Consider the following 22,167-nt stretch of genomic DNA (forward strand, 5'->3'; position numbering starts at 1 on the left):
GTAAAAACACTTCTCCTTTTTATTGTTCTGCTTTTCATGGTTTTATTTAACAGGTGAACGTGTATATTTGAGCGTAGCATTGCAGAAAAGTATTTTAGTTTATATATTCTAGCTTATCATTGGTTAGATCCATTTATGCATAACTTCCTGCCAAGATGTTTATAGATGTTTATATCTTTCGTCTTGTGTGTGTTGTCTGAAGAGGAGGCGCCAACTTGGTTCCTATTTCTACTGCATACTTCGGATCTGGGGGGGTGGAAAGAGCAGAGAGCAAATTAGCATATATATTACAATTGATCTATCAATTGGCATTTTGTCATAATCATACTTAACCACTTCCATTACAGTCCCCCCTAAAATGACTATTTCAAATGATGATTTTTCCTGTCCCTTTACCTATCACCTGGCACACACCCCTGAACTCTTTTCTTAACATGAATAGGGGCCGTCCGAGGGGCTAATCCACCTCTGGTCCCGACATGTTGGTATGCACTGTCAGGTGGTCTCTGTCCCTACTCTTACTAATCTAAAATGTTTGTGGTATCAATTCAGAGATGATTTGAGGATCTACAAACAAGTGATACACAAATAAGATACAATTCTGTTAATAGTTGGGGTACTTGAATGCATTTTTAAGGTTTAACTCCTGAGTATAGTGTCACTTTAAATATTTTACTGAAGTTCCTACGTAAATATAGTCAGTTCTCCAGACAGCGTCCTGAAATGTTTATATTTTTTGTATAAATATTATGCCGCAATTTTTTAAATTTCTTTAAACCACCTAGTAGCATTTAATGGCACCTTAATGTCTCTTAACAATAAACTGTTCTGTCTTTTTCCAGAAATCTCTGCTTGTTGGAAGCAGCCCCAATTTTGATTGCACTGCTATTCTCACAAATAATGATGCCAACGTCAAACTTTCTGCAGCACATCGCAGTCGCAGACCTCCGACAGGTAACCTCCAAATTAACACCTATATAAAATATTGATGGATTTTGGGTCTTCTTGATATATTTCATCCAGATTAACAACTGCCTTCTGTTAGCAAAATAAGTGTGGTTATTTAGTATATCTGAAGCCAAAACATTTTCATTATGGATAAAATAGTGAACTGTTAAAATCCCTGTCAGGTTTCTTGCTTTCCCATTCAAAAGATTTCCTTTAATTTCCTGTACTATAGACACAACAGGATGTGAGAGGAAATCTCTCCAAAGCAAGTGGAAATTCCCTACATGACAGTTGTCACTGAAACAAGTGCCCTCATTGGAAGATTTGTTCTCTTTACCTGTTCCAGTGACAACTCAAAATTTTGTGACAATAGTCACCAGGACAACAAGAGAAAGTACATTTTGCTAGTGTGGACCCAGACAGTAGTAAAAACCAGACATGGGTCTTAACCCCTCACAACTTAAAAAGGAAAAAGTTTTTTCTTTAGATGCACTTTAAATAGCCAAAGTTCAAAGTTCCAAATGTAGTGACCCAAAAGCAGCCAATTAAAATCTAGAATCCACAAGTTTGATTACATTAGCCTGAAATCTGATCGGATGTGCCTAGTAGCTGCAATTGGCACACATTACAAAATAAAAATTCTGGATAAATTACCACAATTGCCTGCTTAACATTTAATAATTAAAAAAATCATGAAGAAATTAGGTCAAAGCTATTAATAGATAATTTTGTTATTTATTTAAAGTCATGGCAAATGCGTAGAGTTTAAAGGTCAGACCCTGGCCTATAAAATATCTTAGTGACATGAAGCACATAGGTTTATTGCCACCTGAAGTGGCTATTTTTGACCCATGCACATTCCGGCCTCAGTGCCACCTCCCACAGTGCCTCCCTGAGTGCTGATTGAGGCAGCCGCTACAAGTGGCCTCATGGGAGGCATAGACTTGTTGGTTACTTCAACAGCCTGATCTCTTTGCCCTAATTCCTAACTCTTCCTGTTCCCCTGGGAGATAGGGGTGTTCCCATCTACCTTTCCATATTCCAACTCCTCCTGTTGCATTTTCCGTAATATAAAATAACAGGAAGAGTGGGAGTCCTCATAATTGCCACATTAGATGTCAGGCCATTTAATTCTCAATCATGTGCAAAAACTGAAAAGAAAAAAAGATTTTCCCTAAATTATTAACTGGACTCAACTGGTCACAGCTGCTCCCTTACCTTAATAAGGGTGACCAGTCTTGTAATCACCCCATTGTAGTTTATGCTGGGCCTTAAGTCAGAGCTGCCTGTAGTGGGTAGATGTTGTTTGTGTATCACCCGGGCTTTACCTACCCATTGCAATTAATTGGCTGCCTCGCAGATCCCTCTTACCGCAGACCAGACATTGTTGGCATTCTAGACCTCCCAGGCAGTACAACTTTGATTGTCCGGCTCAGGAGTAAGGTGCTGTAAACATTTTTGTGCATTTTGCTTGTACTTGGGAAGAGGGAGATATGTGGCAAAAAGAGGAATAATCAGCTTGAAACATTTTTAGGATCCACGAGCACCAAAATGAATTGCACATTCTCAGCACTCTCCAATCATTCACTCATTGATAGGAAAGAAATAATGACCAGTCAGGGACCATGGATCATATCCAGAGATATTGCAAGAGAATAATTGTGTACATATAATATATTTACTAGCGATTGATGCTGCGGGCTATAATTGTGAAAGCTACTTATCCCAGTAAAAGCATGCTACATGGCATAGTGCAATATGATGTAGGAATTTGAAGTCCCTCTTAATTTATAAGTGTATAGATACAAGGTATGATATGCGTTGTATTTTCTCCACCAGGTGGTAGAAGCGGCATCTGCTGGCCAACGTTTGCCTCTGCTCATAACATGGCACCAGGGCACCCAAATGCAGGACTAATGAGCTACAATGCAATCAGTGGACTAATGACCGTGGAGGGTAATCTTTTCCTATACCTCTTACATTCATAATTGCTCCTATATTCTCATGAATGTTGTTTATCATTTATTTAGAACTCCAGGCAAATGCATCTCAATCACAGTCTTCGTATATGTCCCATGAATATGTTCTGCCTTCTACTGTAGGAAGACTCCTTGTGCACAATAATGGCACTCATATTTCTAAAGGGTGACTGTAAGAAAAAAAAACAGTTGATAAAATCCATCTTCTTTGGTCAAGCTTTCTACCCACCTCCCCAATTCCTTGTTTTTGGATTCTGAAGGAGTAGGAGCTGATTTTTGAGGTCAATGCTATGCAAGCCAGTAGAGTTGTGATTGACTTAGAGTGCTGAACCTTCCTCTCCTAATTTGAGCGATACTATGCAGTGGATTAAAGGAAGTTCGTATAAGTAGAGATTCAGTTATTTATATTACCGGTAATTAACAAAATAATTTTTATAGAGAGACTCTGTTAAGGAAAAAAACAAACAAACATAATGCAGTTATACCTGCAACAGCCTCCCAAACCCATCTGCAATGGCTGAACTTTGGAATTCTGACAGGCAAAGCTTCCATACTTTCTGACAATAGTGAAGCTTGCCCATCCCTTCCTGCCTCCTGTACATTCCTATTGTCTAGTGAGGCTGTCTATCATGGTTATTGGCCAATAGCAATGTGGGAAAGTGGGCGTTGGCATAGTGGAATTTAACCATGACAGCATGGCCAACAGTTATGAGCAGTAGGGATGCACCAATACTTTTCAGATACCAGTGCCGATACTTGGCATTTTCATGAGAACTACCAGGGTTTCAGTGGTTGCAGCTGGGACCAGGCTCTGGTGCTCCACCACTGTCCTGAAATCATTAGTCTGTATTGTTTTAGAAAAACTGTCACATGACAATAAACAAACATGTATTAGTACTTGTATCTGTAAGTACTTGGACAAGTATCAGTATTTGTACTTGCAAAAATGGTATCGGTGCATCCCTTTATTTATATTTATAAAAACAAAATCATACATTAAAACAGGGATGTACAAATCCCAGGAGCTCCGTGTGCTCCTTACAAATGACAGCTGCCTCCTAACTTTTGAATTTTTCTCTAGTCTAGTCTTGGAGCTGGAAAAGTATCTGTAATTGTACTTGTACCGAGTACAGTACTTGATATCGGTGCATCCCTAATGAGCAGATTTATAAATCTTCAGCCCAGTGAATGCCATTTGCACGACACTACCACCACTAGATGGAGCTGAGAAACAATGGAAATCCTATGCTCCTCAGTGATATCTAGTGGTGGTAGTGCTGTGCGAACGGCAATTGCCCAGCTATATGCTGGGTGGAGGATTTATAAATCAGCCCCAAATATCCGCTGCTTTTAAAAGTTTTCCCCCATAACATAGTCCCTTTAATGCATGATTAATTCATGTAAATTGATTTTGTGATTATTAGCCTGGAGTTCTTTTTTACCGTTACCTTGACTATTTCCATGTACTTAAAATATGTCTTGTGTGTTTGATATATTTTATTGTTAAACATTTATTAACTGTACTATTTCATTTCCAGATACAATATTTGTGAGTTACAAAAGTGTGTGCTCTGGTGAGAGCAATGTGATGTTCATTACCAACCCCGAAAATGAAGACTTGCAGCACCCCATAGAGGTCTCCAGACTGACACTAGTGGACAGTGCCGAGAACCAGAAAGTCTACATCCATCGGCCAGACGTGTCGTAAGTTCTACTCAGCAATTTCATCCATTGATAATATTGGTTCGGCTTTGCTGTTCCATAAAGGGTCAGTCCACCCAAAACCGATAGTGCAGTGTTTAATAGATTTTGGAGAGATAAAACATTTGGTTTGTGTACTCTTTAACCATTTTGTAGCCAGAGGTCGTTGATGTCTAGGAGTCCAGTTAAAATGTAGCAGTGTCAGCATGTAGAGGTAAATTGACAATACCTTCATGCCTTATTTGGTCACCTAAATAACATGTATATTTATATTAAATATATAAGACTTCTATTTGGTGCACTGTTTTATTTAAAAAGAAAAGAAAATCAGACTTCCCAGCTTTGTTTTTTATTATCGGTTGACAAATGTGCAAAAAATTAAATTTCTTTCCTATTTTCTAATTAATTAATGAAATTACTTAATAATGTAACTGTCAACGTCAAGAATTATAGCAGGCAGATCTTGCTGTTGGGGCTGCCTACCATGCTCCAAATATAACCAAGCTACCACCTTTAAATGGACTTCACATGATTAGTTGATTAACTTTACCCCCCCTCCATTTTTCTTAATAGTGTATTTTCACTTTTCATTTTACTTACTGCTGCAACCTAATGAAGGTCAATGGGACTCTGTCACCATTAGGAGGCGATACCGGGTGCCATTTTATCATTATCCCTTTGAAGTCAGCACATGCTCTGTACTGTCCAGTGCAAAACCATTTAGACATACTCATTTATATTTTTGGGTTCCTCTGACCTATTTAATTATTCAAATATAGCAAAGCTAACCCTTCAGACTGTGTGGACATGGACTGTGATGCAAAGAAGAAGTCGCTCTTGAAGGATCTTGATGGTTCCTTCCTGGGGAAAATAGGTGCTGTGGTTCCACAATCAGAATATCAGTGGGACGGAGACAAGAGCCATGGACTTGGAGATTACAGAATTCCAAAGGTGATGCTGACCCGTCTGAATGGAGGCCGGATACCTGTATCAGAGGTGGCTCCATATAAAGGTAAACATTTTCATATTCCACAAAAAAATAATAATTATTACAATCCGTTAATCTAAAAAATGCCTATGTACTGTTGCTTTACTGGGCAAACTACCAGATTTCACCTGCGGGTGGTGCTGTAGGTAAAAATCTGGTTTCAGCATATGTGGAGGAGGTGCCAGTGACCCTCTTTTGCTGCTTTCACCTGAACACCGGTGTCACATTATTCATAATGATTCATACAAATCCTTCTTTTTAGTTCTAAATAATGTTATATTTCATATTATACAAACTGATTTATATGTATCCCTGATAATAATGCTCCCATCTGCTTGCCTTTTGTTAAGGAATCATCAGAGATGGCACCTGTGTGTACATGGCAGCCTGGGAGAGCTACAAATGCTTTGGGTTGAATTATGAAATGCTTGTTATTGAGAGTCTGGATGTAGACACAGAGACTAGACGACTTTCCCCAGTAGCCGTGCTGGGAGATGGCTATATAGATCTAATTAATGGTATGTTTTCATTATACAGATTATAAAAATAAATATATGTGTGATTATACATGAACTGTCATATACATCAGACCCTGTGTGCTTTATTTCAAGAGTTTTCTTAACTGTCTATCTATTTCCTTACTAATAGCTAAAAGGTAACACTATCATAAAGCTATCACCTGATAAAGCAATCATACATCATTCACTAGCAGTGAATCAGTATTACTTTCCATTAATTAAATTTGCAGAATAAAGTGGACTTTGCATGAAAATAATCCACATATTAGCTAGTACACTGCTGCCTGCATATATATGCTAAGTATATGAAAACAATTCCATTTAAAAAAATACTCCAATTACACCCCAGCTTCTGGTGTGATTGATGACGTTTGGTGTTTCTCATGGGATCCGGGGAAAGCTGAGGTTCCCAAATTCCACAAAAATAAACTCTAAAGAGCGGTAATTGTTTCCCCATACCCACCAATCAGAATACAAATTGCCCTGGAAAATGACAGTTTAAAAAATGAAAGTTGGAATCAAATTAGGTGCTGTGGAATTAGTCAAGGAAATTACGTTTCTTGATGCTGACACGGCTGTCCATGTGTGCCCATAAAATATAGAATCCACCCCCTATGTCACCCAATGCATTCCTCCCTTGGGTGCACACTTTTTGGACTGCACACATCCCGAAAGTCACGGACGTTCTACCTTGCTGTTCCACTACTCTTCTTGGAGAAGACATGTTCTCCTACCCCTTTTGCTGTACAAGGAATGCGGCGGTGCTTATTCATCTCTGTACCCTCCCTACAAACCTTGACAATGCCTATATACTGCTTTATGCTTGTTTTTTTCCTTACTGTGTATGTTTTGTATGTTTTATACATGAAAACCTAATAAAATTCACTATTAAAAAAAATAAAAAAAGATTAATGCTTTTCTATACTTACAGGGCCCCAAGACCACGGCTGGTGCTCTGGATACACCTGTCAAAAAAGAGTTTCATTGTTCCATTCCATAGTGGCAACAAACAAGTCATTTGATATCTATTTCACTAGCACAAGTCCCCAGAAAATGCGCCTTAAGCTACTCAACACCGACGACACCAACGTAAGTTTACCAGCAAGAGAGTTATGTGCCAGTTAAGCATGATGTATCCTTTATTCACCGCTAAGGATGACCAGTGGCATCGTTCTTTGGTGGATCTTCACCCTTTATGTTTACACCTTGGTACTGTCCTTTTGGATATATCAGATTTTTATGCTGATGTCATTCTCTGTTTTCTGTTAGTCTCTTCTTGTTGGAATCTACTTCTCAAATCCCCAACGCCTGGATGTTTATTTGAACAGTACCTATATATACCCAACTAATATAGAATGGAAGGGATCTGACTTCACTCTTAAAGGTCCAACCTACAAAGGTAAATCAGAATGCGTGATTACTAATGCCTTCGCAATACACGTAGCATTATGCTGGCAATAGAGGAAATCTGTCAAGAGACATATGTGGAACATTCCATTGCTGACCACCCTTGCTTGTAAAAATACTAGCAGCCTGTCTGTCTTGTTCATCCTCTGGTTTCAATACTTTTAGTCACTGATTTATAACAAGTTTACAGCAAGTTATGTCAGCGTGATGTCACCACTCTGGGTACTTGTTCCAGGTCAGTGACACAGAAGGTGTTTCTGCTGTGTAGTACTGAAACAATATTCAGAGAGGACACTGTATAGCTAGTACTGATTCCAATTTATCAGAAAAAGCTGCTGCTGAGGATATAATTACAATTCCAGTCCTAAAGGAACGTTTATACCAAATAATATAAAGATCCATTTGGGTATAGTATCTTCTGAGTCCTTTTAAGTCCTCATTCCACTTTAAACCCTGATAAGGGAGGAGTTGCACCTGAAATGTGTTGGCTGTTTTTGTTTGATGGAAATATGAATATTTAAAGGCATCTTCTACCTTTTGGTTTGACCCCTATTATTTTTACACTTTGAGTTACTTCCGGGTTCTCAAAAAGGGAGGCCTTGTTGGGCAGCTGCCTTACCAGAGCCAATGAGCCTACTTGCAAATGTCCTTGCATTTGAACGATTTGAACAAGCTCTGAACTCTGTTGATGTTTCTTTGGAGATCATGAAGCAGGGCAGAGATCGACAGCATATCATTCTGAGGGTCTGGGTTCGCTCATCCCTTCTAAACATCCCTGTGATTAGAAAATTGTAGACAATATTTTACTGAATTCCATTTTTTGTTGCCTGTTTTAAAGGTCAATATATGCCGCAGCTGAACTCTTCTGTGTATGGAGCAAACTTCTTTGACAGTGACTACAAAATGCTGTATATCCTGGTCCGAGGATCCACCGCAGTGGAAATACGCACATCTCCCCTCATTGTTGTTGCCTTCAATCTACCCGCAATGACCGTGGACCAGTTTTACGGGCAGAACCTTGTGAGGAACCTGGCACTCTTCCTGAAGATCCCTGCCAACAAAATTCGTATCACAAAGATCGTTCAGGAGGGATCCAGACGAAGAAAGAGAGCAACAGGGGGACTCAGTGTCTCTGTGGAAATTTCAGATCCACCTGCTGTGCAGACAAACACAACTTCCAACTCTACAGGTAACAAAGGGGCATTGTAGTGACCATAATACACCAATAGGGAGTTCCCTAAATACATTGAGGTGACAGATTTTTTTGTTATACATTTTTAACACTAATAAACAATTACAATAAAACAGCTATTTATTATCTATTTTCATCATCATAATCTGGCTATTATATTATTGTAAATAATTTTGGAAAACCATCTCAACCTTAAAAAAATATATAGTTCATGTAAGTATATGTTTTACTGCTCCAAGAAGGGAGTGGATCTCCCAAACATTTGTCCAGAATAAAATTGTGGTGCAGATAAAAAAAGTATTAGCTATAGTACTCATATTTTTTGTTGTGCGTGCTCTAATACAGTTACAATCACCCTATGCACAGTTCCTCTGTTGCAGTATTATAATTGACTAGCTGACATGCACAAATTTGGCAAATAAATCTTTAAATTATTTTATCATGACACATATACTGTATGTAGGGTCTTGTGTAAACTGCCTTTTGTTAATTTCCATTAATTGCTGTTTTTTTGCAGTGCATCACGTTAAACCTTTTTGTAAATGTAAATCATGTCCTAGTCTCTACTGCTTTAGGCTGGATTAACACCATTGTGTAGCGGTAATGCACTTTATGCAATCTGGTGCATGGGCGTGCCGTCTCAGCAAGGCACCTGCATTGCTGTGCTCCACAACACATGGTGCACTGCAATGCAGGTGCCTTGCTGAAACAGCACCCCATGATAGTAATGCACTACAGTGTGTTATGGTGCCCTGTCTCAGTAAGGTCTATCTTAATGCCATAAGGTGCATTTATGTGTGCATTAACTAAATGCAACAGAGTGAATAGGAATCTGAATGGATCCTTAAATACCAACTGACCTTTATGTTCAAATCATTTTAATACAGTTGCAATTGCATCACAAAGAGGTTTGCAGAGTCTTAGGGCTCATTCACACCAGACATAGTGCGTTCCGGCCGGATTCTGGCCGGAACGCACTGGATCGCATTGCGGCCGGCTCACTATGTTGTGGGGCGGGAGGGGGTGTGGCGGTTCCTTGTAGTGAATGGCACCGTAGCCACGGCCTCCGGCTGCAATGCGATCGGACACACGGGAACACAAGGCACATCAATGCCTGCATTCTGGTCCGGTCCCCTCAGAAAAAATGCTGCAAGCATGAGTCAAAGCGCACTGCACTGCATATGCAGAAACTCATCCAGATCTGATCCGGATTTGGTGTGAACAAGCCCTTACAGTTTGCCTTCTTCAGTCACAGCACAAATATTAACAGGGAAAATGGCCCAACGGATAGTTTATAAATAAAACCCATAGTAAAGTGGCCCACTTTGTAGACATCATGTGGTCAGCAAATCAGATTTCAACCAAATACAGTCTGGATTTGGAACACTTAGTGACTGATGGGTGGACACACAATATATAATCCATAGTAACATTGTGATATATATGCACTGAACATTGTTCTCATGTCTACAGTTATATGCATGTATGAAAACCAGATGTTAAGTATTTCTCTGTCTTGTTATGTAGATAATCTGTCATACTCGGATTTCCAGTCAATGAGTAAAAACCTGGCATCGGCTGCAATCAACGGAAGTCTCAGCAGTTACCTGAATGTCACTGTTTCATCTCTGTCAGTGTCTGATCCTGTGCCATCTCCGAGTGACGCAGGCTGGAGTCAGGTAATACCAGTAATTGGAATGATGGATTGATAATTCTCTCACCTTTCCCTGAACCAGTCAATGAGTAAAATTCATATCTTCAGATGCTTATCCTGGCAAACTCTGTATATATCCAAAGACCATATAAACATGCAAGAGAGAAACATAAAACAGAATGCACTGGATAGTGCCGATAAAAACACCTTTTAATGGATGAAAATGGTCAAATTGGACTTACCATAAAGTGATTTGATCAGGGCATAGCACCAGAAAGAGCCCCTCCAATGGATAGCCAGGTCACGTCAACAGCTGAATCTTGGGTTAGCAAGTGCCTACACTTATTGAAGGCAACCAAAGAAACAACTTCAGCCTTTGCTTAAAGTGACACTAAACTTAAGAGTTAAATCTTAAAAATTAATTTACCTACCTTAACTATTAACAAAAATGGACCCTTTTTGTGCATCACTTGGTTGTAGATCCTCAAATCATCTCTGAATTGGTGCTGACACTGTCCTTCCTTCTGGAGGGTGGTTACTTTTGTTCCCCATGGTCCCTGTGTTTGTTGTAAAGAAGCCACCGCTCCAAGCTCGCTCCTGTGATGGACTACAATCTCAATACAAATTAGTAAACTAAATGTGAGACTGTAGTCCATCACGGGAGTTAAGGTACTCGAAGAGTTAAGGTACGTGAATGCATTTTTAAGATTTAACTCTTTATTGAGTTTATTGTCACTTTAACATCTGCTTTTGGGGACTTTTTGTAGTTCCTTTCTGCATGGTTCCTGCAATGTCCATTTCAGGTGTTTCCATCTTTGCTTACATCCCTCCTTCTGCTGGCTACCCAGTGAGAGTGTTTTCAGCCAGTGTTGGTGTGACCTGGCTTTACTTTGGAGGGGTGCTCCCTGGTAATATGCCCTCATCAAATCACTGTATTGTAAGTGTAAGTTTACAATTCTCATCCATGAAAAGGGGTTTTTATCTGCACTGTCCGGTGCATTCTGTTTTTTTATTGTGATGATTAGCAACAAAGGGTAGCGCATTCAGAACACCTCCACTAGTAAACAACTTCTTTTTAGGGCTTCCTGCCCACTTTTATTTAAACATTCACAGACGTTTTTCCCTCACAGGGGCTTCTCCAACAGGTTAAACACAAAGTTCGGCTTTTTCCTTCAGCAACATAACCTTTTTACCGTCTCACCGACTTCAGGTTGTCTCTTTAACAAAACCTTTCCCACACAGGCTGCTTTTTGCCACACAGGTGATCTGCTCCCCAGTCCGCCAAACACACAGTCTGGTTCTAGGGTGGGGCCCCTTTCTTAGGAGGCTGGGAGTTCTTGTAGAGGCCCTAACAAGCCAGCTAACTTCAGCTGGGCTTGTTACCTCCAAGCCTCCAGCCCTCTCAGCACTTCCCCCTAGAGGAAGAACTTCAGTATTACAGACATCCCAACTCTCCCGGACATTGCGGGAGTCTTCTGCTATTAGATAGCGGCTCCCGGCGACCCGGGAGAGAAACATTTTCTCTTGGAAAAGGTTACTCTGCTCTATCTAGCAGAGTAAACCTTTCCCTGCTACCTGTTTTTTTTTTGTTCTCACATTGGGGCCGCCAGCCAGTCAGAGAAAAAAAAAACAGCATAGGAATGAATAGCTAGGCTTCTATTGGCTATTTCAATTTTCAATAGCCAATAGCGGACTAGCTATTGCACCCGCCCACTGCTGCTGTCAATCAGCACAGGTGGACCTGAAGTTCTCCATCAGGTCCTCCTCTTCTGATTGACAGCAGCAGAGGGCGGGTGCAATAGCCAGCTTGCTATTGCAAATTGAAATAGCCAATAGAAGCCTAGCTATTCATTCCTATGCTGTTTTTCTTTTTTTTTTATTCTGATGGCAGCAGCTGTCAGAATACTGAACAAAAACCTCAGCATATAGCAAGGGAAGCAATAGTTTCTTTGCTATCTGCCATCATTTCAATATTTCAAGGGGGGTGGGGGGTTGGAGAGGGGACCTCCCTGAAATGAGAAGGGCACCTCCCTGAAATTATGTTTCTCAGGTTGGGATCCATGGTATTATATCTGAATCTAGGGTATACAACTCTGTCATCTTGGCTAGACTCAGACATTTTCCTCTGCCTGCTGCCACAATTTCTATTTTGCATGTTTAAATTAGTAAAAATGTGCATCAGCTGCGATCATTGCAAGCCTTAGCTTGAATGTCAGTGGCAATGTTCTGAATTCTGTCTGGATTAGGTCAGGATTTCATATGGTTTGCCTATAGTTTTTGGTGGCCCATAGATTGTTAGCTAGCCCATGCATACTGCAAGGAGACAAAGGGGTTGATTTACTAACCTAAACACACACACACCAGGTGTGTGTGATTTTCACACAGCAAAACGTATTTATCAACCAAAAAGTCTCTAAAAGCATATTTCCACTAATGCCATATATGGAAAAATCATGCACATGATGCATATATAATGCTGCTTCACAGTTTAGACAAAAATGGTTAGCTCATGCATTTACATTCCTGCATTCATCAACGCAAGCAACATAACATAGAGCTAATTTACATCACATTACCTTGCAATTCATTGCAGGGCTTTGAACAACACACCTGCTGGGTGTGTACACACTACAAAGGTGTTTCGATTCCTCCCATAGATCATGCTGGGAGGGAACACACTACAGAGGTGTATACACGTTCGTGGTGTGTTTAAAAGGTTAGTAAATCAACCCCAAAATGTCATTTTGAGATTTCAGGGTAAAGAAACCTGAACCCTTATGACATCTCAACAATTCATGGACTGTTTAGTACCTATATTGTGACACCTCAAAAAGAAAAGGAAAACATCAACATAAAGCCACAACTTTTATGTTGGATAGAGTCGAGTAGGGGTAGACAGCCTCAGCACTCCAGTCGAACCGCAAGTCCCATGGGATATTGTAAGACTCTGACTGCCTCAGGCATGACTCCCAAAGGCAGGGCGGGATTTGTAGTTTCAGCGCAGCTGGAGTATCGAGGTTGCCTACCCCTGAAGCAGAGAAAGAGTAACCTTTGCCAGTTTTTTTAAATCCGTTTACTATTGGGAGATTTCTCTTCACTTCCGGTTATATAAACACAACATGACAATTGTTCTGTCCTCAATGAGAGATTCCCCCTCTTTTCCTGTTCTGTTCTGTTTCCTGTTCTGTTGATAACTCAAAATTTGGGATTTTCGGTCATTTCAAATGAGTGAATCTCCTTAACAGGTACACAGGGATCAATAAAAGCCTCAGATGGGTCCTAACCCCTCATCACTCTAAAAATAAAAAAAGTTTTGCCTTTAGATACAGATAATTTAAAGCCATATTCTACGTATAGATGTTTTATTGGTTTGGGCCAGAGCAGGGAAAAGCTAGATTTCATTCAGGTACAGGAAGTCATGCACTCCTGACTTCCTGTCCCATTAATAGGTGTCACCGGAAGGTTATATAAAGGAAAATGTTGGAGGAAGGCTTAGCATTTCTATTTTCTTTTTTTTTTGTCCCTGTTGGGATGATTTCCCTCACTTGCTGCCCTGATAACAAGTACTTTGTGTATAGATAGTGTAGAGCAGTGGGGAATTGATTCTCTCTTACAATAAAGTATATTCATGTACATTAAATATCTATAAAGTTAATTATATATACTCTAGGATGAATATATACTGAGTAGCAGCCAGTGATGTTCCAGAACACACTGACAAAGAAATGTTATCTGTTTTCAGGTGGCATCGCAGCCTGTTGATAACAGGACCCAGGCATCATCCACCGGAAACTATCTGGCTACAGTCTCCACGCTGAAAGTAATCTTTGAACCTGTGGCTGGATTGCCGGGACAAAAGCTATTACAGCAGCCATCTATAATGGCTCAAGATTCCAATGTAAGTTTCCTATAAGTTCTTTTAATCAGAACTTTAAATGTTATCAGAAGCTTTTTCACGTCATTCACTTAAAGCTCAATTCCGGCCTTTGTGCCAAATTGCCTCCCCCCCAGCATCATTTTATGCCTTTGTTTTGTTACCTTATTCTGATGGGCTGTGTCCTCTTGCTCCTCAGTCTTCTGCTGTCCGGAATAATGCAGCGGACACAACAAATGTGATGACATCAACGCCGCTGTCTGCATTGATGCATTGTGAGTGCAGGGCGCTGTGCTCATGGGGTGTGGCCATGATGCCCTGCACTGACTGCCTTTCCTCAGTCTTTCAGGTTGAGTGATGTTCTGCTTCATTCAACCTGGAAAACTGAGGACATCTTACATAGTTACATAGTATTTGAGGTTGAATAAAGACATATGTCCATCAAGTCCAACCTATTTGTGTATGTGTGTATGGTCCTATTGGTGTGTAGTGTGCATAGGTCCATGTGTGTTCTCAATCTTAAGAGTACTTGTACCCCTGTATATTACGGTCCCTGAGGAAATCGTCCAATCACCTCTTGAATGATTCCACACTCTGGGCCGAAATCACAGTATGTGGCAGCGAGTTCCATACCTTGACTGATCTAACCCCTTCGCCCCTTGTGCTGAAATTTGTTCTCCACCAATTTTAAATGGTGGCCTCTCGTCCTTGTCATCGAGTTAATTGTAAAAAGTTTGCTGCTAATGTTACTATCCCCAGTAAACATTTTATACATGAAAATCATGTATAATCTCCTTACTTCCAAGGAGAACATGTTTAATTTTAGTAGCCTGTTCTCAAAACTCAGGTCCTCCATCCCTTTATGAGTTTGGTTGCCCTCCTCTGGACTCTTTCCAGTTCAAGGACATCTCCCCTGTTCACTGTTGCCCAAAACTGGACCGCATACTCCAGATGAGGCCAAACCCGTGATCTATAAATTGGCACAATTATGCACTTGTCACTGCAAAACATTCCCCTCCTAATAAGGAAATTACTCTACTTGCTTTGTTTACCGCAGCCTGACACTGCAAGCTATTTTTCAGCCTGTGGTCTATAATGACCCCCAAATCTGTTTCCCTTTCTGACTTTCCGAGCGTAGCTCCCATTAGTGTGTAATCTGTTTTCTTGTTTTTAACGCCAAAAGTGCACAACTTTACATTTATCTACATTAAACCGCATCTGCCATGTAGTTGCCCACTCCTCTATTTTATCCAGGTCCTCCTGTAATGTTATAGCGTCAGATTCAGTGATTATTCTCCTCTCGATTTTGGTATCATCAGCAAACACTGAAACATGGCTGTTTACCCCCTCCCCAATATCATTAATGAATAGGTTAAACAGCATGGGGCCCAGCACAGACCCCTGCGGAACGCAGCTTATGATCCTAGCCCAATCCGAGAAGGTGCCATTTATCGATACTCTTTGTACCTGTTCCTGTAGCCAGTTTTCTATCCATGTACACACCATTTCATCTATGCCCATAGACCTCAGCTTGTATAGTAAACGTTTATGTGGTACTGTGTCAAATGCTTTAGCAAAGTCCAAGTATACCACATCCACCGGCCTCCCTCCATCCAGATCTCTACTTACCTGTTCGTAAAAAGTTAGCAGGTTGGTCTGACAAGAACGGTCTTTCCGAAATCCATGCTGGCTGTCATTTACTATGCCATTAACCTGAACAAATTCTACTAAGTGGTCCTTAATCATGCCCTCTAACACTTTACAAACCGCCGATGGCGAATAAAAGGTAATGTAGGACACAGCTCCAGATTGAAGGTTAAAATGATAGCTAGGGGGACCAGAGGGGTACTTAAAAATAGCCCAGAGTTGGGCTTCAATTACAGACTTAGTTACATCTGTGAAGGTTCTCATTCATCCAGGTCATGGTATATCTGTAAAAAATAAATCAAGGCAACTGGACTTGCTGACCTCAGCGTTTTTTACATATATCTGCTTCTAGCGAGCAAAAGATATATGCAAAAACATTTTTTTGAATTAATTGTTTGCGAATGTGATGGTTTAGTGGTTAGGTTGAGGTGGGATTGGCTTCCCTGGAGAGATGAGTCTTTAGGAAATGCCTAAAGGCAGTCAAGGTGGGAGATAGTCAGACAGATTGGGGTAAAGAGTTCCAGAGGATGGGAGAGACTCTAGAGAAGTCCTGGAGGCGAGCATGGGAGGAGTTGACAATCCTGATTTTTTATGAATACTGTACATACATGGAGTAAATATGCTTTGATTTCTACCTTGAGTTCAGCTTTAACTCTGTTTTGTTTGTAGGGAAATTGTGTTTCTGTGAGCAGCAGTTCAATGTCACTGACAGCAACACTGAAATATGCAAATAACACCTACGTTAGCAGTGGACTGGATGGGAACACTACCATTTTGTTTAACAGCTGCTGGGCCAACTACACTGACCTTGTTCTCAAACTTCCAGGTAGGAGAAACATTTCATATCTTTGCTTGTGTGTGTATGTAAAGGGCCACGTTACATGGAAGTGGTTTTAAAGTGATCATGTCTTAAGTTCTAGGAAAAAAGATCTCCCTCCGGAAAAGAAAATAAGTACTTACCTTTCCCACTGCCCATACCATCTAACACCCCCACAATACTGATCTTCGATCCAAAGATATGCTCCGCAGTTCTTCTTCTCTGCCACTAGATGCTGCCAGTCTCATTGGTTGAATGACAGATAGCGTCACACAATTCACCAGGCTGTCATGGACCTGCCCCCTGGGGGCGTGTCATCACTCAGCCTGAACTCACAGTACTCCTTAACTGAATGGCACTAACACACCATTATGTGAGCGCTGCTCAGTCTAGGAGGAAGGCCCACCTACCCCCAACGAAGAAAAGGACGGACACGTGATCTCACCCGACTAGCCTGAAGACTAGAAAAAAAAAGTTATGTATAGGTTTTTATTAATACTGATGGGGGACTTCAGGGAGGTGGGGTTAACAAAAAAGTTTGAATTCTACTGATGCATCACTACTTCTTCTGACCTTTAAAGGGTTTCGTTCACAACGGAGCAATTTGTCTGATCATAATTGAACACTTCACCTCTGTTGCATTGTCGTTGTGCATGTTTTTATAAAAAGCTCCTTAATAAGGTCACCTTTTCTTATACAGAAAAATATGAAGTCTTATCTTTCCTCCTCTCTGTTACAGGTAGTGGATACAAGCTGGAATTCATACTGAACAATGTCTATGCTCAGACCAGGGCATTTGATGCCAAAAACTTACCATCGACCACCACCGTTCCACCAAAGCCAGACTCAGCTGTGTCCATCTACAGCCCCTTCCAGACACTGCTCGTACTGACCGTCACACTGATTACCATCAATCTGTTTATGGGCAACCTTTAAGATGTCTTCTATAACTGGTGAGTTATATGATTATCATTATTGTGAGAACCTAAAATGCTATTGATAGTGTACTATAAATATAAATTATCTGTGGGAAAAAACTAACACAGCGTTGACCTGTTGTATTACTAACATGTAAATGTAAATTGAGCACAGATATTAGGTACAGGCAGGGCCGGTGCTAGACTATTTTGCGCCCTAGGCAAGACTAACTACTTGCACCCTCCAGCCCTCCTCCCACAGCGCAATACCCCCTCCCCCCCCTATGCGACACCATTCTCCTGCTAGCTAGCTTCTGCAGGCAAGAGGTGGATGTAAGCAGACAGGAGCAATAGCAAGAATGCTATTGACCATTTTAATTTAAAAAGCCAGTAGCAGACTTGCTATTGAAACCCCACCTATTGAGCAGAGTAGTAGACCTGTGAGAGAGTCTCTCAGTTATGCTCCTCTGCTCAGTGGGTGGGTGCAAAAGCCAGTCTGCTAATGGCTTTTGCAATTTGAAATAGACAGGGGGGGTCAGTGGCCGAGGCTGCGCCCTAAGCAGCAGTGCGCCCTAGGCGGCTGCCTAGTTTGCCTAGTGTCAGCACCGGCCCTGGGTACAGGAACCTAGGGGTGATTGTATGTACATTCAAGAGACATTGGGGACCCCAAAACATGGGTCACTTTTATCTGCAAGCCTTGGCACTTCCTGGTAGTAGTAGTCTACACACTCCCATCTTCCTGTTGGCCAAAAGAGTGTGCAGAAAGTAGGAGGTGGTGGCCTAATACTACCTGAAAATGTTGAAGCTTACAGACCAGAGAGCCCCATGCTTCCAAGATCCTGTCATGCTTATGTAGACTGTGAAGGTACATGAAGGCACCTTTAGCTGCTGTCATATTTAGTATCATGTGTAACTGCCCTGGCAGCACCTATCTAAGACTAGACATGCTTTCAAAACACAATGAGATCAACCAATGAAAAGCAACCAAACAAAAATATACTAAAGAAAGAGTAAGATTTTGTGTTTTAAGAATTGGGTTCTAGCCAATCACCAAGTAGTGTCTTATAAGAAACATTCACACGTGTGAAAATGGAAGCATGGACTTCATTTTCCTTCTTCATCTTTGAGGAAAGCTTTCACCTTGCCATGTCCTCTGCTTCTGTAATTATTATTGCAATCACAGGAGTGTTTTTAGCAATTGGACTGTTTATATAATGCAAATTGAATTTGCATTTACCATTCACTGGGGAACACAGCAGACCTATCAATATAAGATGGGCCTTTTGGGTTGGACACTATGATAAAGAGTCTACGGGTTGGGTTTGGACTCCTATGAGTACTGGTCCCTCAGTCTGATACTGGCCATAGATGGTTTGAATTTCAGCAAATTCCTGCTGAATCTGGCAAAAATCAAGCTATGGATGACCCAGCAAGCATCCTATCACATGAAGTCACTATTCAGGTATTCAGGCACCTGAGTGTGCCATGGCTGCTGAATACAATAGCTAGCAGTGGCGTTTCCTTCATCTACGTTGTTTAGCATTGAGGGAGGACAATCTAGCAGTGTATGGCTAGCTTTAGCTTTTGTCTATAGGATCTACAGCAGATCTAGGCATTTTACGGTCTGTGGGCTGCATCCGGCCGTTGGTCTGTGGCGGTCTGGCCCTCCATCCTGCACTCCATTATGGGTGGCTGACAGTGGATGCACAAGCCTCAGAGGCAGATGCATCTAATTCAAGCCATAGCCCAGCATATGTTGGTGATCGGTCAGTGTCTGCCCCTGGTTTACATTCAGTCCTTTGTTGCTAGGACAGCTGGGTGGGCTTAGCAACCAATGACATCAGGAGTCCTCCTTCGCAGTAATTGGTTCCAAGGACTGCTGTGGGTTCCTGACAACCAGTGACAAGTGTGACCATTAAGTCCTCCTCTCCTCTCTCCTGCAGCTCCCACCATGACCTGTTAAAAAATGTTTAAATGGTATATAAAAGGGTGGGGGGGATTTGACACGAGTGTGCCAGCTGCTTGTATAGTGTGTGAAGTTCTCGCCCAGCAGCAACTAAGGAACAGTATTGTGAAACGCACCTGCCGTGTGTTACAGTGCGATAGTTGCGTTGCATGCACTACTTTTTTCAACCGCAATGCATGGTATTATGGTACCGCATGTTACGGCGCAGTCACTCTGTGGCCAGGAGGTACGTTTGGGGTGTCATTCAAATGACTGGCAATGCAAAGCACCTGCTGCGCTGTACCACACTGTTTGTGCATTGCGCTGTATCATGCGTTAGTCAGTTTGGCTCTCCACAGCCATCCCAGATTCTCATGTGGCCCCTTGAGAAAATGAATTGCCCACTCCTGATCAAGAGACACCCCCTGCTCCATACCTGTCTAGTTTAATTTCTTATATTTTTCTTTTCTATTACCTTTCTATTGTTTGGGGAAAGTAAGAAGCATGAATAAAGAAGATCTTCCGCAATGTTTCCAACAAATGTTAACTGCTTTTTCAGTATATTGTTGGTTGCTATTTATTTTCTTTCTGTATTTTACAGATCATTTGGTTCATCGAGGACAATAGAAAGTGCCTGAAATGTACCGAAGAAAATCCTCCACATGTTATAAATCAACAATATTATTATTTACTGTGTGCTGTGAATTAATTCAATATAAACAATTTATATATCTAAAAATGATAAAGAAAATGAGCCTGGTGAATAGACAATGCCTTTGTAAGAAAATATGTACAAATTGTATACAATGTACAGTACATTGCACCATGTAAGCTGCCCCATGAAAGTGTAACAATAAAGAAGGCTACAACTGCTACTGACTGGCACTCCTATAAAAAAAATTCTGAGTTTACTTTATTAAGTACAAATGGAAAGTAAAAGCCCATTCACACTTGTCTATTTCCTGCAGCGAAAATGCATTTCAAGTACAAATCCTATTTTTCACCATATGGCTAGTTCACATCTATAAATAGACAATGTACCCCTGCCCATACAGGGCAAAGGGACCTTTTTGTGCATCTTTAAAGAAACCTGCACCATGGAAAATTCATGTTCTAAATGACTTACTTTGCATAACGAGTGAACAAGAAAATGCATGCATAGAACACCCAAAGTTAAGCCTAAAAAAAGGCTCCTAAACACATGCCGTTTTTAGTGTGATTCCATATGTATAAGTGTATTGGATTTACCTCATAGGATCCCATCAGACTTCAGGCAACCATTCTCAGATCAATAAAATAATTCAATGTAATCGTTTGCGATGGGCAGGCTAGTGCACGTCCTTCGAAAATACACAATTGATTGTTGGCATTAAAGGGAATCTATGTGGACGTGCAGCAGATTACTAATTGAGTAAATAAATATGTATCCTCCTAGTCCACATGTGTCAAACTCAAGGCCCAGGGGCCGAATCCGGCCCACCAGACCATTTCCTAGACTTCTACTTTCAGATCTTGGTATTAAGTTATTATTATAACCAGTGATACTCGCATGCAGAGGCAATTATGATGAAGATTAGATACATGTATATAGTCTTACAGACATATGTTGATGCGGCCCACGAATAAATTGAGTTTGACACCCCTGTCCTAGTCTGTCAGGTCCAAAAAAAAAAATACCAAGTCTATAACGGGTGTTGCCATTATGAATAATTATCTGCAGTGTCCAACAGAACTGCATGGAGATTTTCAATATTGAAGATGTACAATACAAGACACCAAAGACACAGATTTTCCACAGATGTTTGTAAATGAAACATGCATATAAAAATGATGATTCCTACAATTGTTTTAGCTGAATAACAAGACTGTTTCCAAGCCATACATATAACTATTGTCCTTTATATTTAAACTTTGTACTTACATTTGTATTATACATATGTAAAAAAAAAAAATGATATCTAAGAACAAAACTTTTTTTTTGGAGAGAGGGTCCATTTACATTGCGGTGCCATTGAAGATGAATCGCATTGCAATGCAGCAAAGGTATGTTATGCTGATTCTGCACCTAGTCAGGATTTTTTTGCTGCCTGCGTACAGCTTCACAGTCTTTATTAGAGCTGGTGACCATTGTCTCCAAGACAAAGTGTGATGGGAAAACCAAACTGTTACAGTTGTCACCAGAACAGGAATAGAATGAAAATCTTTCAGTGTGAAAACCGGTTCAGCTCTTATCACTTCCCTTTGTGTCTCTGATACAGGAAATGACAGGGAAATTCTCCCCAATGGGCCACAGGGAGCAACAGAAGAAAAAAGTGGGCTTTTAATTTCCATACTGTAGTTAAAAAAAAAACAACTCCAAACAACTCAGCGGAGACATTTCAAACCCAGAGTTTCTATTTATAATAAAAAATAGTTGCTCATAGCAGACAGGCGGGAATCTGATTGTTATGGGAAATTATTATTATTATAATACAGGATTTATATAGCGCCAACAGTTTGCGCAGCGCTTTACAATGTAAGGAAGACATTATAATTACAATACAATTCAAGACAAGATGGTAAAGAGGGCCCTGCCCGTGA

At 40.7% G+C, this 22,167-nt stretch overlaps 2 protein-coding genes across 2 annotated transcripts in view; both read left to right on the forward strand.

The window, feature by feature from the left end:
* The window catches only part of PKHD1L1 (polycystic kidney and hepatic disease 1 (autosomal recessive)-like 1), a 129,406-nt gene extending 111,734 nt beyond the window's left edge, over positions 1-17,672 (forward strand). Inside the window, exons 68-79 of the mRNA XM_018570706.1 lie at positions 843-954; positions 2,788-2,904; positions 4,466-4,631; positions 5,408-5,640; positions 5,967-6,134; positions 7,066-7,223; positions 7,404-7,533; positions 8,380-8,730; positions 10,261-10,412; positions 14,130-14,285; positions 16,578-16,734; positions 17,465-17,672. Of these exons, the coding sequence (XP_018426208.1) occupies positions 843-954; positions 2,788-2,904; positions 4,466-4,631; positions 5,408-5,640; positions 5,967-6,134; positions 7,066-7,223; positions 7,404-7,533; positions 8,380-8,730; positions 10,261-10,412; positions 14,130-14,285; positions 16,578-16,734; positions 17,465-17,661 (2,097 nt within the window). The 3' untranslated portion in view covers positions 17,662-17,672. The remainder of the gene's footprint in view (positions 1-842; positions 955-2,787; positions 2,905-4,465; positions 4,632-5,407; positions 5,641-5,966; positions 6,135-7,065; positions 7,224-7,403; positions 7,534-8,379; positions 8,731-10,260; positions 10,413-14,129; positions 14,286-16,577; positions 16,735-17,464) is intronic.
* The window catches only part of EBAG9 (estrogen receptor binding site associated, antigen, 9), a 43,723-nt gene continuing 33,648 nt past the window's right edge, over positions 12,093-22,167 (forward strand). The window contains exons 1-2 of the mRNA XM_018570857.1: positions 12,093-12,108; positions 16,181-16,186. The gene's annotated coding sequence lies outside the window, so the exon portion shown is untranslated. The remainder of the gene's footprint in view (positions 12,109-16,180; positions 16,187-22,167) is intronic.

This window comes from Nanorana parkeri, unplaced genomic scaffold (assembly GCF_000935625.1).
Source record: "Nanorana parkeri isolate BGI_ZX_2015 unplaced genomic scaffold, ASM93562v1 scaffold39, whole genome shotgun sequence".
In the NCBI taxonomy this organism is placed as follows: domain Eukaryota; kingdom Metazoa; phylum Chordata; class Amphibia; order Anura; family Dicroglossidae; genus Nanorana; species Nanorana parkeri.